A 16,102-nucleotide genomic window follows, 5' to 3' on the forward strand; every position below is an offset into this window, starting at 1 on the left:
CAATATAGATGCGCTGACGAATTATTAAAGTTTTCAATTTTTGAAATAATAGTATATCTATTTAAAATAACTTAAACGACTAGAAAGAAATTTATAGGCTTATCAATTAAAAATATATATACTGCTAAATAAGTATTTCGTATTCGAGTAGTAAATCTATAACGAAAATGAGGTGTTAATGGAATAACTATGTTTATCAATGTAATTATTATTGCATAGTCATTATCAATACTTAATGGAAGAAACAGTTTAGGGTTTCTTAAGGTACTCAATATAGTAAAAGTACGAAATTTGTAACTGTATAATAATTAATCATCTTTCTTTTATCCAGTATCTCAACAGAAGCCCTAGCCATAAGTACAGAATTTAGATAAAATACTCCATCAGAGATTAGTAAAATAATTAAAACATTATTACACTGTGTAGACAATGCAGTATAAGTGCATCAAAATGTGGATTAGGAAAACAAAACTTTTTCTTCCACAGAAATGACTAATCAAGTAAATATCTTTCACCTGCAAAGTCGGATTATTAGAATTAGGTAATCGGTATCGTGATTCTTTTTTACTTTATACGCTGTACAATTACTAAATATTGTACTTTCACAACAAAAAATTGTGTTAATGATAGATAAAATTTAGTACGACATATTTTTATTATTACAACCAACAGTAATAGGTACTGGGTTTGGTTCATGTAAACCAAGAAAACCTAAAAATATATCAGTAGGGTTCTGACCCTGCTTTATAATATGATCAGAATATGACTTGTTCGAGACAGTTTCAGCATCCAGGTTAGTAGCAATATCGTTTTCATATTCTACCATCTTTACAAACATGCTATCTTTTGTATTGTCATCCTTACTTATCCTCTTTGCTTGGAAAGGATTAGCTTTCATCCTTAATACTGAATTATCCTTTAGATTATTCTTCTTTATATTTTTCTCCAAACTTAATGCTTCCTGAGCCTGAACCTGACCCAATCCTGCTGCTTTGGTAAATAGCATTCGTGCCATATTAGTGTCTATTGGAAGTCCACCTCTTCCTTGAGCATGAAAGACACCTAAGTTGTACATAGCATCAGCGTGACCCTGTTCAGCTGCATCGTGATAATATTTAGCAGCCTGAATCATAAGTAATGATTTAATACAAATTCTAAAGAAAAAATCTGTAAGGAATACTTTGCATACGGATATGATAATTTTATTGACTCTTGTAAGGACTATATTTGCTATCTTAAATGACGCGTACCTTTAAATTATCAACCAATGTTCCAATTCCCATTTCATAACATAATCCAAGGTTGAACGTACTTCCTGGGGACGATAACGTCGCACCAGTGGAAAAGTGCTTTATTGCATCTTTGTATCGTTTCTCTTCGATAGCTTTTATTCCAAAGCGAAGCTCAAATTCTCCCATTACTAATCTATGTGTTCGAGTGAATTCGTCTCCGGCTTCTTGGAAAGCCTGTGTCAATATAAAATGTCACATTTGTTATCAGAGGAATAATATCCTACAGAGAGAGATAAAAAGAAAAACTGAGATTTTAGATTATTAGTTGACGACAGTGTATATAAACACCTTCCATCATTTGCTCCATTTAATAGTCATTAAGTGTATACAACCATGACTTTGTAATATGATCGTTGAGTGATAACATTTAAGTTGACTTGTAAGTTTTATCAAAAACAGAAGGATGTATAAACTTTGGGAAGGAGGAAAAAAAGCAAACATACGATACATTTTTGTGACAATTTACAGTCATTAACATTAATATATTGTTTACAATAATAGAGATGCATACAGCATACGGAATGCATATTTTTAAACAGCAATCTATATTAGATATACTACTTGTTTGTGCTCTAGGCATACATCAGTTTTTGATATTTACAATGTAAATAAAATATGATTATCATAGAACAAAATATTAAATAAAAAGTAACTGTGTTAAAAAGTACATGAGAATGATGTTCATGTATACTATATTGAGTATCATTAAATTGACTTCCATATTTATTATGCTATATCAATATCAAATTAAAAACTCTAAAACTACCCAAAGAATCAAGAATTACTGTTATCTCAATATTATTAAAGAGTATAATGTCTACAGAACAACATTCTCACCTCTTCAATGGTGATCGGCCCATATGGTTTATTTGCTGTCCATTCCTGTTCTACCGCATTGCTACCACTGTTGTCATTGCTCTGACCAATGCAATTTGTAACAGGTAAAACATAATAAGGGTGTAAGTTTGTTGCCTTCAAGAGTAAATGTGAAATGCGTGCCTCCTGGCCGAATAAAATTTTTTGGCGCCATGTGCACTTTTGATCTGCTTCAAAGATTCTCCTTCGAAGACACAAAGTTTGACAAACCACCCATCCGACAGCAAGCATGCTTGACTAAACAAAGGAAATTTCGGTATTCTGTAATGTTTCTTTATTAACATAAAAAATAATGTTGAGTATCCACAATGCTCATAATAAAATGTAATATAAATTACAATTTCATTGTAGAGAAAGTTTTACAAGTCATTTTAAAACCTACCCAACCGATAGCTTCTCTCCAAGTATGCCTGGGATTCCATTTGGAATCGTGTTTCTCATCCTTAGCTCCAGCAGTTTTGGTAGAGCCGCATATATTATTATCCTTACAAGAAGTTAAATTTGGTGCATGAAATTTCCCACTACACTCAGGTCTGTTCTTAACCTGAATCTCATTATTGTTTGGCGAAGATTGGGAGTAAACGTTTGTTCGACAGTTCGTACGGCGCTCCAATGTTTCTCGAATGCCCCGAGTCATGAACTTCCACATTTTCATCAGATCTTTTGACACAATTTATCAAATTACCGTTTTCGTTCAAAAACGCAAATTCGAACTGTTAAACACGACGTCTGCTCCTGCACAGCAGAGCTGCACAGACGAAGATCCAACCAGAGATGAGTAAGGAGATGCACAGTAGAGATGAGTGGGGAGATGCACAACAGAGATGAGTGGGGAGATGTACAACGCTAAGGTTTTAGGCGATACCAAAAGCATGGTGCTAAATCGTAGCGGCGAGTCCGGGAGTATGATTTCGTGATCATCGCCTCCGTCGATACTGCATATCTCGTCGTAGCCGAGCTGAATGTAATCACGAACGTGTAGCCTGGTGTAGTCTGGCCGGCAGAGATTCTCTGCAACTTACCGCTGATTTTCAGAGCAACCCTTGGAACGAGGCCGCTCATCAGATATTGCCTAAATATTTTTTTTTGTAATCTTAAATTCGAGTGCACAGTGTATGTTCGATAAGATTTACTAAGACAAAAGCCAACACCTCATGCCTGCCTGCGTTAAGGAGTGCAGCGATGCGGTGCTAGCTTCCAGCATTATTTAACAATAGTTCCAAGCGAAACCATGATTCCAACATTGATTACTAGAGAGAACTACCCCGGAACTATTTGAAACACAATCTGATAACAACACTGAAAGCCAGCTTCTTATGCATACTTGCACTGAAGCGTATGGTGCGACTAGTATCCTTAACAGATATTTTACCGATGTTACATAGCAGAACTACTATTAAAACCTATAAGGAACTATAGAACTCCTCGAGAACTATTGAAAAAGCCTATTGTTGAAATATTTTTGAGAAATTTTTAAGAAAGTGCGGTGCTGGAGGTCCACACCCGTGTAGCACCCATAGAGTTAATACAGATAGAGCAGACAAGCCAGCTCTCAACGCAGCAGAGGCGAAGAGAAATTTTTAAGAAAGTGCGGTGCCGGAGATCCACACCCGTTTAGCACCTTAATTTTTTTTAAATTCATATTTTAACGATATTACGTAGCAGAATTATTGTTAAAACCTATTAGGAACTATAGAACTCCTCGAGAACTATTGAAAAAGCCTATTGTTGAAATATTTTTGAGAAATTTTTAAGAAAGTGCGGTGCTGGAGGTCCACACCCGTGTAGCACCCATAGAGTTAATACAGATAGAGCAGACAAGCCAGCTCTCAACGCAGCAGAGGCGAAGAGAGAGATAGATGCAAATCAGGGTGCTTGCTGTCGGATAGCTAAAGGGGTTCAGCTATTTCTTTCTTTCTTATTATGAGCGAACGGACACTTCCACTTGCAGAGCAGCCTATGGCGTGTCTGCTCTATCTGTATTAACTCTATGGTAGCACCTCAATTTTTTTAAAATTTGTATTTTAACGATGTTACGTAGCAGAATTATTGTTAAAACCAACACTTACAACGAGGCAACTCATCGAATATAGCCTAAATATTTTTTTTCTTTACAATCTTAAGTTCGAGCGCACAGTGTAAGCTCGGTAAGTTTAATATGAAAAAAATTAGCAACTCATGCCTGCCTACACTGAAGCGTATGATGCCACCAATGTATTTATTAGATATTTTACCGCTGTTGCGCAACAGAACTATTGTTAAAACCTATTTTCATAGCTAGTATGTGTGCGAGTGACAATCGCAAATATACATTTTGCAAAAGAATGTTGTAAGCTTACCCATGTATCAGCGTATACATCTAGAATAATTGGATGCATTGTATTGCGCCGAGTATTTTATTGGAACCATAATAATTGATAAAGAGAAGACAGATAAGTGCAGTTATAACCGCATACATCTAAAACAAATGTATGCAGTGTATTATGCCAAGTAATTTATATAAATTTTAATTAATAAGCTAGCGTAAGTTAGCGGGCGCCAGCCAATTCCTCTTTCACCGGGAACTGACGACTCGGTATGACCTGGGAGTTGGGAAGGATCAGGCCCAACTCCGCTAAAACGAGAGCCTTGACGGAACATATCAGAAAGACGATAACTTAACGGATTCTGTAGATTTTTTGGGAAAAATAAAGAAACGTAAAATAGAGAAACGCAACAGTAGGTGCTGATCATTGAGGTCGCGTAAAATCAGCAAATACAACTGGATGCACAAACGGGAGCAGACGGTTACGGAAATGCACGGCCGCTCAGGTTGTTAGGTTGAGCTTGAGCTTGAGAGGGTCGAAGTAAGCTTTAGGCAAATATAGCGCGATACAGAGAGCAACGGATCGAGAACGTAACAGAACGAATCGGACGTGTCTAATCGAAATCCCTTCACCAATTAATAAATTGGGAGTACTCACCGGAGCTGGTGCAGCAAATCCGTGAAGGTCGAGAACTGCATCCAGGGGACACTCGAGTGGGCACTGCACTACACTTTCGGAACACTCACAGGAAATCCATAGAATTTCCTGGATATCGCGAGAGAAACGCGAGAACTACACGAACGAGAACTTGCTACACCATATCGAAACACGGCTAAAAAAACTATCAACAGATAGCACGTGAGCGCGAAGGAGTTCGTGACACCTCGGTCGGTGCCCCGAGACAGACTGCTTTGATAATAGTCAAATTCGAGAACTAATCATTCTGATCATCTGATTGGTCGAGATCCTTATAGCCAATAACTTTTCCATTTCCCTCGAGTCGTCCCGTTAAACGAAATCGAGGCGTTTCTTAGTTGATCGGCACGCAAGTTTTGGAGATCCTCCACGGCCGCTTCCCCAGGTCATCGGGTGACAGCTGGGCACCACATCCTTAACTCGGGTCAGGGGGTTCCTTGCCTGCCCTCAACCGTATCAAAACTATATCTCCGCCCGCTCTACAGTCCTTTGCCCATCTCCAGCGGGGCATCGGTATCTCACCCGGGCTTCTGCCGGTCCGTGGAGACGTCTCCGTCGGGTATTCTCCTCTGCCGGGCAACTCGGTACGTCGGGACTATCTCCTCATGGCAGATTCGAGCACCTCGACCTCAACTAAACAATAATGAAATCTTACGAGAGCATTGGCATAACTATACAAATCAACCCGAGGGCATAGCTTCTGAGCAGAAATCAGGTGCTGGCTTTTGTCTTAGTAAATCTTATCGAGCTTACACTGTGTACTCGAATTTAAGATTACAAAAAAAAAAAATATTTTGGCAATATCTGATGAGCGGCCTCGTTCTAATGGTTACTCTGGGAACTAGCGGTAAGTTGCGGAGAACCTCTGCCCGCCAAGCTATACGTTCGTGATCACGTTTAGTTCGGCTACGATCTTCTTCTTCTTCTTGTTCCTTATGGCTTTATGCCCTCGTTCGGCTACGATGGGACATGCACTATCGACGGAGGCGGTGATCACAAAATCCTATTCCCGGGCTCGCCGCTACGATTTAGCGTCGTGTTTTTGGTATCGCCTAAAACCGTGGCGTTGTACATCTCCCTTGATCTCTCTACTCATCTCTGTTTCTGCTTCTGGAATCACCGCTTTGAAGACGAACAAGTGTTGGGCGAAATCCGTATGATTACCATGATTACTAACATGGAGACTAGAGTAGAGGAGTCCCATCTCTGTATATAAGGTATGACACCGAGAAGCTGTTAAAATTGAGGTTGCGCGAAACGACAATGCGGACATGTGGACTTTTTCAGCCATGAATACCGGGTTCGCGACCGGGTATTATTTTTTTTAATACTTTAACCAGATATAAGAGAAATAGATAGATACGATATTAGACATAGTTTATTCGTAATAACACGGTGATATCACATTGCAATGTCGTCATACAGAAATAATTAATAGCTTACAGTCTTTATCCTGCTTCTGACTGATAATGATTGGTAGACGATAAAGGCCAAGATGTATTAACATTCTCCATTAAAATGTATCCTTAATAAGTAACGGTGTAGTCCATAACCATGCAAATAGCAACAGAAACTGACTGCTGTAGTGTAGTATCAACTGCAATGTCCAACAGCAGTGATTTTATTGACATGAGACGACAAGTAAATCATGCCATAATTTCAACAGATTGTTCTGGATCGATAAGGGAATTCCTTGGCTTTACAATTGTGTATTTTGCATTGTGTTAGCTTAAGCCAACCCAATCCCAATTACAATCCCAAACCGTAACACTCCGGTCCTTACTTCCAGTGACTACACGTTTACCATCTTGCGATACAGCAATAGATGTCACAGCATCTGTATGAAATGATTGAGTTAACAGATCAATATACTCAGTTATTCTAGAAGAATATAAAGAATACTTGAATATACCAACCATGATGACAATGAAAGTTGGTACATAGAATGGCACCTCGGAGGTCCCAAATACTAAGGTTTCCTGATATGTCGCCTACAAGAAGGAAAGCCTCTTTCCAATAAAGAGAAATCGGCTCATCCTCAAGAATAGTACGATAAAGTTGTGTACTTGTTCGCACATCAATTATATTTAATACTTTATCATTAGCACAAGATACTATAGTTTTAGATTGAGGATCAAATCTCATTGCGTTTAATTTAGCTGTATGTGCTAAAAAAATAACGACAGTAGCAGTAGTATTTACGATTAGATCATATTTAAATAAATTCTGTTTACTGGTTAGAAATTATAGTTACAGACCTTTGACGGTGAACTGAAGATTGTATTTGTCCATGTTCCATAGAAAGATTTCTCCATCCTCTGTACCAGATACTAATAAACTGTCATTGCTATAAAAGAAATGAATATATTGAATAAAAGAAACTTATTATCCAATACTCATGAAACAATTAGTTTATACCTTGAGATGTCTAAACAAACAACTTTGGAGTCGTGATCTAATTGTGCAAGCAGACACTCAGCTGGTTTGATCTTTTTCGTGGACGAAGGACTACGCCAAACTTTAGCAGTGCAATCCCAAGATCCAGATACTAAGACTCCCCGAGAAGGACTCCAAGTTAGACAGGATACTGCGTCTTCATGACCCTGGAGTGTGTCTATTACACGACCAAATTCGACATCATAAAATATCCTGGGAAGTGACAAATGGAGATAGTCCGTTAATGCTTAGTGTTAATAGTATTGCATTAACTACTCATTAAAATATTGATATTACAATGTATTATCCCAGCACCCAGCTACTACAAAATTTGAGGAAACTGTGAACGTATTAGGTGTAGCCGCTGAAGATTTATGAGCTACACACGAGGACAAAGGTAATGTTGAAAGTGCTACGCTTCGTGTAAGCTTTCCACTTTTCATTGAATAAAGTTTCAGCATTCCATCTTGTCCCACAGACACAATATCTTCTGTGGAATCATTTGTTATCAGAACACTGTTCACTGCTTGTTTATGCGATTGAAATTTACTTAATTTCTTGAATATGGTGAAATCTTTGTCACTGACGCTTTCACATTCTGAAATTATTGTACATCAGTAAACAAATGTGAGTCTTGCATAACTTTTCTAAAATTTGTGACTTTACCTGTACATGAACTTCCTTGAGAAGATATTGAACTTACGCTGCGCATCAAACTTGAAGTACCGGAAACCATACGCTTTGGATGCCGCAATGTAAAAACTTGTTTAGGAATTTGACCAAACTCCATTATTTGAACTTCTAATCCGTGTCTATCATTTATATCCTGAATAGTATCTAAGTCTATGGCTCCTTCGTAACACAGATGAAAGAACACTGGAATTAATATATCATTTAATAATTTATATCATTTAACTTATCGTATTAATTAAGTCATTAGTTATTTCTTTACTATTGTCAGCTTTCTCAGCTTCAATTCCTTTTTGCTTGTATCCAAATATCAAGTCAATCCAATTATGAAGATTTTGAGATACGTAATCACTCTCCAGAGCATTTCTTAATTGCTGTACAAAATCCACTGGCCCTGTTATACAATTATTTTATGAATATGGATACTGTATCGAGTAATTATTTGCTTTAAAGACTGACTCACCATCTGCCCAAGGCGGTAGTTGAACGTCGCCAATCTTTCTACCATCGTGCCGGTAACCAAAGTCAATGCCATAAGTATTCACTAAAAAATCACCACCGTTGTTCGTGTCATAAAATTCTGGTACCAGTTCTTTAAAGTCAGACATGTTCAGCAATACATTTTTCCATACGTCGGCAACGCTGTCAGGTTTTTTTATTTCAATGTTAGACACTCAAATAAGCATAACGAATCATGAATGATTTTATAGAAGCAAGAAAGCAATGAATTATTAAATCCAGAAGTAAAAATTATAATTTTGCACGTTCCTTGGATTTGATCGTGTATTAAAAAGATAAGAGATCTTAGGGTGTCAAGCTTGCAGCAAATTATTTCACTTTTCATTTTGGATTTTCTCATCACCAATTCTTCATACCTGTTGAACATTCGGTCAGGATGATCAAATCTACCATTTTGCAGACAAAGCATATACTGAGGATACTTTCGAACCAAATAAAAAAGCACGAAACCTGGAGCACTATAGTGCGACCCATAGAGAAATTTTGGTTCTGACATTTCCATATAACGTTCCTATAAATGATGGATAATTAAAATTAAAATTGATACAAATTATTTCAATGAATGAATTATTAATACACTCACTTTTAATCTTTCTAATCTCGTAGGTTCAAGTGCGCCTATGGGTTTTGTTAAATCTCTGTAGACGTTAGGGTTATTTAGATCTAAAGTTGATGATGTGTAATCTTGTATGACCCAAGGCATAACAGGATACTGTGTTAAATCATGAAATGTTCGATCAGCAAGGCTAAAATTCGAAAGACAATTATTAAAAAATCAGTATAAATCAAGATTACGGATATTTACCTATTGACGTAAAGTAGATAATCATAGTTTGACAACGATCCATTCTGCCACTGTATGGTCATTTGATTTTGAGCAATTTTTTCTAATGAAACTGCTGGCTGACTTATTAATTTTTCATAAAGGTCGTCCCTCGTTTCTTGGCACTTTACTGATAGAAATAAATATTCTATTATAGATCCAGGATTTTTCGTCCATTTTATTTCAATTCCCTGATAATATTTTGAAATGAAATTATTAAATTGTAAAATATTTATGTACACAGCACCTAATACATACCACTTGACGTAACAGAAATCTTCGTTTAATTACATACTTTATATCTTTGAGGTTTATTTTTAGTACTGGATGCTAAAAAATGTAAATTATACATATGAGGATTATTGTTACCAGTTATAAAATTTTAAAATTAATCGGGTAATTCTGTTTAGCACTAAACCTACCAGAGCGGTCAAATGACCGCTTTTGAGACTTTAATCAAAATTGTTAAATTCCAGGTTTTTATTTTTCTTGAACTAAAGACTATGCTAAATTCTGTAATAATTACAATCAACTGGAAAAGACTATAATGTTTATTTCAAAAGCGGTCATTTGACAGCCATCGGTAGAAATAGGTATATATAATATGTCGGTAGGTTTAGTGTTAAGTCATTGATCGATGCAAGTTTAAATTCGATGTTTTTACCTGATCCATATTATTGTAAGGTTGAAAGTAGATCCTACAGGTCGTCAATAATACTTTGCCTGGATTAATGACAAGTGGTAGAACTTTATTTGCGTGAACTTCCAAAACAACTTGTTCGTAGAGATCTTCTAGCCAAGAAGTATCGAATGACACTCTTGATTGTCTTGAATGTACAATAGCCATGATCTATATAATAAATCTGTAATGTAATAATTCCGTGACGAAGATGACAATATTTGTAAATCTTTACCATGGCATTTTGTTCAGCCGTTGGAAGTGTGGTAGCTCTTAATAATTGTAACATATGTGGAAGACACTCATCCACTTTTGCATAATTAAAAGAAAATAAGAAGCACGTTGTCTTATGGATAAATTTATAAGGAGCAAGTATATTTCCTTCTAACATTTCCACATATTGCTTGCAGTGAATTGACAGAACATCGTTACATCTGATAAAAACATGAAAGTTTACTTATTCATATATTATCATAATTATGAATTAAACTAGTAAAATGCTGAAATGAATAAAAAGAAAGTTATTGAAGAGATACTTACCGTTTTGATGTATCATCTGAGTTCAATTTTTCTATTGCTAAAGTCTCTTTCAATTGAACTTTAATTAATGGTCGATTAATATCCTTATCTACAAATACTAAAGATTTGGAGCATAACTTTAATCTCCCCTCTATCCAATTGTTATATACAGAATTTGCACAGTCTGGTGACTTCATTTGAACACTGTAGTCTTCAAAAAAAATTTCTCCTGGTTCCAGGAGAAGCATCGTAAACCTATATCATAATTAAGAAATACATACTAAAAGTCTGTTTACGTGATAAATCTGTTAAAAATTTACTACTACATGTACTTAATAAAACCAAAGTAAATGTAAATAATAGAGCAAGTATGAAGAATACAGTAAAACTTTAAGACACCAATTAACTGCATAATTGATAACAAAACTGTTAAAACTGTCAGAAGAGGTTACAGTACAATCTGTCAAAATATTCATGAACAATTTACCTCTCTTTATCCATGACTTGCAGTGTCATTTATACAATATCAGATGAATGAACTCATTAAATAGTGCATAGCACTTTATCAAGTCTGCTGCTACCGCATAAAATTGAGACCTGTCAAATGTTGAAAAATCACAATAAAACGTCAACATTAGTCAGGATCAGTAACGTTATTCAGCCCATTTGAAAGTATAGTATATACTTGACATTTTTCTCATTCGAGAATTCTAAGCACATCAGACAACCAATCAGCATGTAGAGTAAACTGGAATTCACCAATCAATAATGAATCATCTTGGTGTTGAAATATTATTGAGTAAACTCTTGATCACATTTTTTTTAAACTGATTTAAATTATATAATACATAAATAGAACTACAAAGGAAGAAGTATTGATACTTTTAATCAAGCAGTTTCATTTATGTAATGCATAGAAAAAGAAGGATAAGAGTGTGGAATGGATTCTGTTAATAAGGAAACAAAGAATAGTTCTTTATGAACAGTATAGAAGTGTTTACATATACAATTCATATGCAAAGATATTATGATTTACTTAATACATACATAAATAAATAATTTACAGCTTTAATCTCTTAATATCTTCAGGTCCTAGATCCGTTCTTAGACCTGCTATACGATACACTTCAGCTGGTGTCAAACGCCAAGCTATCGCATCGGCACCACAATAATCAGCCAATTCTTCGACTTTCTCAACACTCAATACTGTTGCTATTTGCGTCAATCTTGCAAATTTATCACGTACAGACCAGGAAGTTGCTGCTGCCAAGTAGCTGGCAAGGGATCGTATTTCTTTATCCAAGATAAGTCCACCAGCCTGTGGAAAAGATAGAAGATAAAATTAAGTTTTAAAAACTTACAACTGTTGAATCGATTAATTAAAAATATAAGTAATCCTTAATATACTTACGCGATTAAAGCTTGACCTCAATACAACTTTTTCCAATCGTGCTGTTACTTCAGCTGTCAGTATACCAATCAAAGCATCGTAATTAGATGTTGTGAGACTACTTTTAAATGCTTGCAGTAATCCTTCCAGGTTCATCACCAATGTTTGAACAAAAGGCTCATCTGTTTCGTATCTCAACAATTCATCCTGGATAATTGATTCATTGATAAATAAAGCAGACAGCTTACAACTTTTCGGAGAAATAAGAATAATGTACCTCATTAATATGATGATTGACAGATTGAAAAGCATCTACCCAAGGTGTTATTCGTGGCTTCACAGCACTGACACGTAACTGCTCCAAACCGTAATCAACAACAGCCCTTAAAGTAGACGTTACTCCTTTGAGTCCCGTTAAACAACTTTCAATCTTTCCCCTATCTCTGTTCTGCATATTTGGAAAAACTGCATCTATTTCCTCAGCAAGACTTTTACTCAACGATTCAACATACTCAATGCTCACATCGGCGTTATTTAAATATGCCTGCAAAGTGAAACTAATGAAATAATACATATCGAGAATATAATAATTGTATATAGGCATTAAATGGTCCTTACAAGAAACATGAGTCTAGCAAGTTCTGTATCTGATGTTTGTAGTCGACCTTGCTGTATACTTGATTGCAGTGCATTGTAAGCCTGCGCTAAGTCTAAATAACCAGCAGGATAACCCTGGCGTAGTCTATTTCTTAATCTGGTAGCAAATTCACCTTCCAGGATACCACAGGCCATGTTAACAACAGCACATATTCCGTCAATACTCCAGCTTGAAATAACTCGTCTGTTTATAAAAATGGTTGTAATTATATAGATTGATAAAGTTTAAGCAGAAATGGGGATAGTAGTTTATAACAGACCTTATGCATTTTTGTACGATGAAGAAAACGTCATCGAGCATACTGGAAGTTTGTTGAGCTTGATCCAACGTATCCATTCCCACTGCTTTGTTTACACTTTCCTCCAGGAAGTACCTTTCCAGGGAGAGGTAGGCACTCAAGAGTTCCTGCATTCCTCGTGCCAATTCTGAATTTGTTGCGAATGTTTCAAACTCACTGAGAAGAGTTTTGCGCTGCGCCTCGTCAGTTGTACTAATTTCTAAATCATTCTGAAAGAAACAATGATAACTAAGTAAAAAATGGATTTTCGTGTGAGCTGTAATAAATTTATATATACGTTTATTCTTCTTCTCAGGAACCGGATGTACAATTCAGCTCTTGCGTGCATGATTGTTATCTCTCCAAGTAAAAGATCAAGATCTTTAGGATCTGCTTTTTCGGTACTCTGTTTCCTCAAATACTCATTCATCATTTGTATCTTTGCGGATATATTTCTGTGTCTCATGAACTCCAAAATTATTTTCTTTATTTGCCTGGTAATAAATCAATATTGGCTTTTCTTTCAGGAGATGGTGTTAATGATTCTTTTATTTACCTGTCACATTCTTTTTGCAGTACCATTATTGTCGTGAGAAGTCTACCAGGACCGTAGTAAGTTTCAATTATAGGTTGATGCACTTCTACCAATCGAGCAATCCCTTCGAACAATAATGTCATAGTGTCTGCATAGATAACAGGTGCTCTCTTGTCAGAGCTTTTTACATCGAGTGCTGTTTTTAAGTTCTTCTGTGCTGTTTCTTGAAGCTTGAGATTTTATATCCAATATGAATGTGTTGATCGGAAAAAAAAGTAAATGAGAAAACTGAATAATAATATTAAATACCTTTGTACATAAATATTGACAGAATTTATTAAGGCCTTCTGTATGCATTCCCAGGAGTGGAAATATTTTAAAGAATCTTTCAACAGATGCTAAGTCTTCAGATTTAACTGCTTCGTCAAACTTATGAGTGACGACAGCTCTAAGTTGTTGAGCAGCTTGTTGAAGAGTCAGAAGAGAACTGGTAATACTTGTATGATCTCCAGAAACATCCTCAGCAGTTTGTTCAAGGAGTTGTTGATCCATGGCTAAATAACGATGAACATGAGCAGCGCCTTGCTCATAATCTTCATTATGTAGCGCAGTTGCTACTCCTTGACTGCACAATTGAAGGTCCAGAATGTCATGTACTCTATTTTGGCATTCACAAACACGGCTCTATGCAGTAATTAAAATCTGTATTAACATTCAGCAGGAACTTTTGAGAATCCATACATTAACAATATTAAAAAACATACTCTAGCTAAATCCAGCTGTCTAACTTTTGCACTGACGTTCTCAGCTAGCTTGTTAGTGTGCGCAATCATATCTTTAAACTTCTCTCCCTCTGCACGTATAACAATGAGATTTGGTAGAACTTTACTAATATTTTGTAATTTAGCTTCAACATGACAATGTCGAGAAAGTATAAGATCCAGTTCCTTATTCGCAGCACCCTAAATAAACAATTAATAATTAATTAAACAATGGACCACTGTCAACAATCTTCCTGTATAAAACTAATTAGATTCATAGTAACTGAAATGAAAAGAAAATTATCAAGAAACATCTAACCTCATTCTCCAACAATTTATCACAGATAAATTGAAGGTTGTCTTCGTTCACTGTTAGATCCATTTTCACCTTATCATACTTTCTTTAGACAAAATCCTAAATACCAAAGTAGTTTTTTACTTATAAAATATAATATAAATAATCAGACTATCCTTAATACCCTTGTCTGTATCTGACAGTCAACACTGTTCAGCAACCAGTAATGGAACCATATGTTCCACTGACATGGCACTGATAAGCTAATCATTTTCCATTTCCTTTTAATTTCCACCTTTTTCAATAATTAGATAATTATCACAATGGGGATTGCATACAACATACTTCATTATAAATAGAAATAGATCAAATGAAGCAAACACTTCAAATTTCTGTATTGACATTTTTAATAATACGTACATGACAGAACTCGTTGCCTTCGAAAAAGATACATTAAACGTCAAACTAATTACTTAACATAAACTATAAATAACACATGATATTGCTTAAAACACTCTTCGCAAAGAAAACCTTCTTTTTCCCGAATGCAGCTTCACCGATGTTCTAACTATAGTATATAATACAACTAAGTCCCAGTACACATTCAGCTCTTTCTAAGATACAGATACAGTATTCCTAAAATAGTGTTGGTACGCAATCATTACTATCTGTTGGAAAGCAATATATCATATTTACCAGATTCAAGCAAATAAATGGGAACACATAATTCTCACTTTCATATGCTACTCGATTATAATAGTGAATGATATTTCATTGAGTGCTCTTTTATATTCTTTGAGCTATCCCTATCATATTCAGATAAGATTTTTCAAAATCTTTTAGGAAATGTGTCTAAATCTGAAAACACGCAATAAATGCAAACATCACATTGGTTTATCAACAATTCCCTAATAAGTGGTACATATGACTTTTACAAATAACTCGTTCGTCCTTTTCCATTTAAACTCTTGGAGTCAGGTAACTCGAGATCGTACAACATTTGCTGTCGTAAATATTCCACGCATACCAAGGGTGAGCAAGTTTTTTTTAAACTTCTTCTATCTATCATTACATAATCGGCATTACTTATATTAGAGATTAGCAAACCCAATATAGAAGTCAAACTGAACAGTCTTAACAGAGAAAAACTTTCATAGGGAATATAAAAAAAAGGCTCTCCGGTCTAACAACATGAGTAGCTATCATTCCAAGCCTAAGTGATGAGTGATGTAGTATACTTAATTTAATAATTTTTCTATGCTCGATATACGTAATTATAATATAATAATACATTAGATAAAAGAAAAAAAAGAAAAACCCCAATTGTATAGAACCACTTGATTAAAAGAC

The 16,102-nt window shown here is 35.5% G+C and overlaps 3 protein-coding genes across 6 annotated transcripts; all 3 read right to left on the minus strand.

Moving 5' to 3' along the window:
• Positions 1 to 636: 636 nt before the first annotated feature.
• On the minus strand, positions 637 to 3,020 carry LOC107273617. Its single transcript, XM_015751999.2, has 4 exons — positions 2,551 to 3,020; positions 2,130 to 2,405; positions 1,251 to 1,466; positions 637 to 1,123 (listed from the first exon to the last, which is right to left on the minus strand). The coding sequence occupies exons 1-4, from the start codon at positions 2,821 to 2,823 to the stop codon at positions 638 to 640; spliced, it is 1,251 nt and encodes a 416-aa protein (XP_015607485.1). The 5' UTR covers positions 2,824 to 3,020; the 3' UTR covers position 637.
• A 3,510-nt stretch (positions 3,021 to 6,530) lies between these two features.
• LOC107273632 (protein FAN) lies at positions 6,531 to 11,548 on the minus strand. Its single transcript, XM_015752024.2, has 16 exons — positions 11,324 to 11,548; positions 10,858 to 11,091; positions 10,553 to 10,751; positions 10,303 to 10,488; positions 9,897 to 9,968; positions 9,621 to 9,829; positions 9,399 to 9,561; positions 9,172 to 9,326; positions 8,760 to 8,938; positions 8,559 to 8,690; positions 8,273 to 8,482; positions 7,904 to 8,204; positions 7,589 to 7,819; positions 7,429 to 7,517; positions 7,087 to 7,338; positions 6,531 to 7,007 (listed from the first exon to the last, which is right to left on the minus strand). The coding sequence occupies exons 1-16, from the start codon at positions 11,350 to 11,352 to the stop codon at positions 6,895 to 6,897; spliced, it is 2,754 nt and encodes a 917-aa protein (XP_015607510.1). The 5' UTR covers positions 11,353 to 11,548; the 3' UTR covers positions 6,531 to 6,894.
• Positions 11,549 to 11,790: 242 nt separating this feature from the next.
• LOC107273627 (conserved oligomeric Golgi complex subunit 4) lies at positions 11,791 to 15,313 on the minus strand. Of its 4 annotated transcripts, none has more exons than XM_015752014.2 (11): positions 15,173 to 15,313; positions 14,777 to 14,872; positions 14,461 to 14,658; positions 14,006 to 14,380; positions 13,718 to 13,926; positions 13,460 to 13,655; positions 13,144 to 13,391; positions 12,845 to 13,067; positions 12,504 to 12,770; positions 12,248 to 12,433; positions 11,897 to 12,154 (listed from the first exon to the last, which is right to left on the minus strand). In XM_015752014.2, exons 2-11 carry the CDS (start codon positions 14,837 to 14,839, stop codon positions 11,897 to 11,899), a joined length of 2,223 nt encoding a protein of 740 aa, XP_015607500.1. In that variant the 5' UTR covers positions 14,840 to 14,872; positions 15,173 to 15,313. The 4 variants fall into 4 exon arrangements, with proteins under 4 accessions (XP_024946746.1, XP_015607501.1, XP_015607500.1 ...); XM_025090977.1 differs by lacking the exon at positions 15,173 to 15,313 and adding an exon at positions 14,937 to 14,993; XM_025090978.1 differs by lacking the exon at positions 14,777 to 14,872 and having other exon boundaries at positions 11,791 to 12,154; positions 15,173 to 15,304.
• Between the last annotated feature and the right edge of the window lie 789 nt (positions 15,314 to 16,102).

Source organism: Cephus cinctus, unplaced genomic scaffold (genome assembly GCF_000341935.2).
Source record: "Cephus cinctus unplaced genomic scaffold, Ccin1 Ccin1_scaffold1762, whole genome shotgun sequence".
Lineage (NCBI taxonomy): Eukaryota > Metazoa > Arthropoda > Insecta > Hymenoptera > Cephidae > Cephus > Cephus cinctus.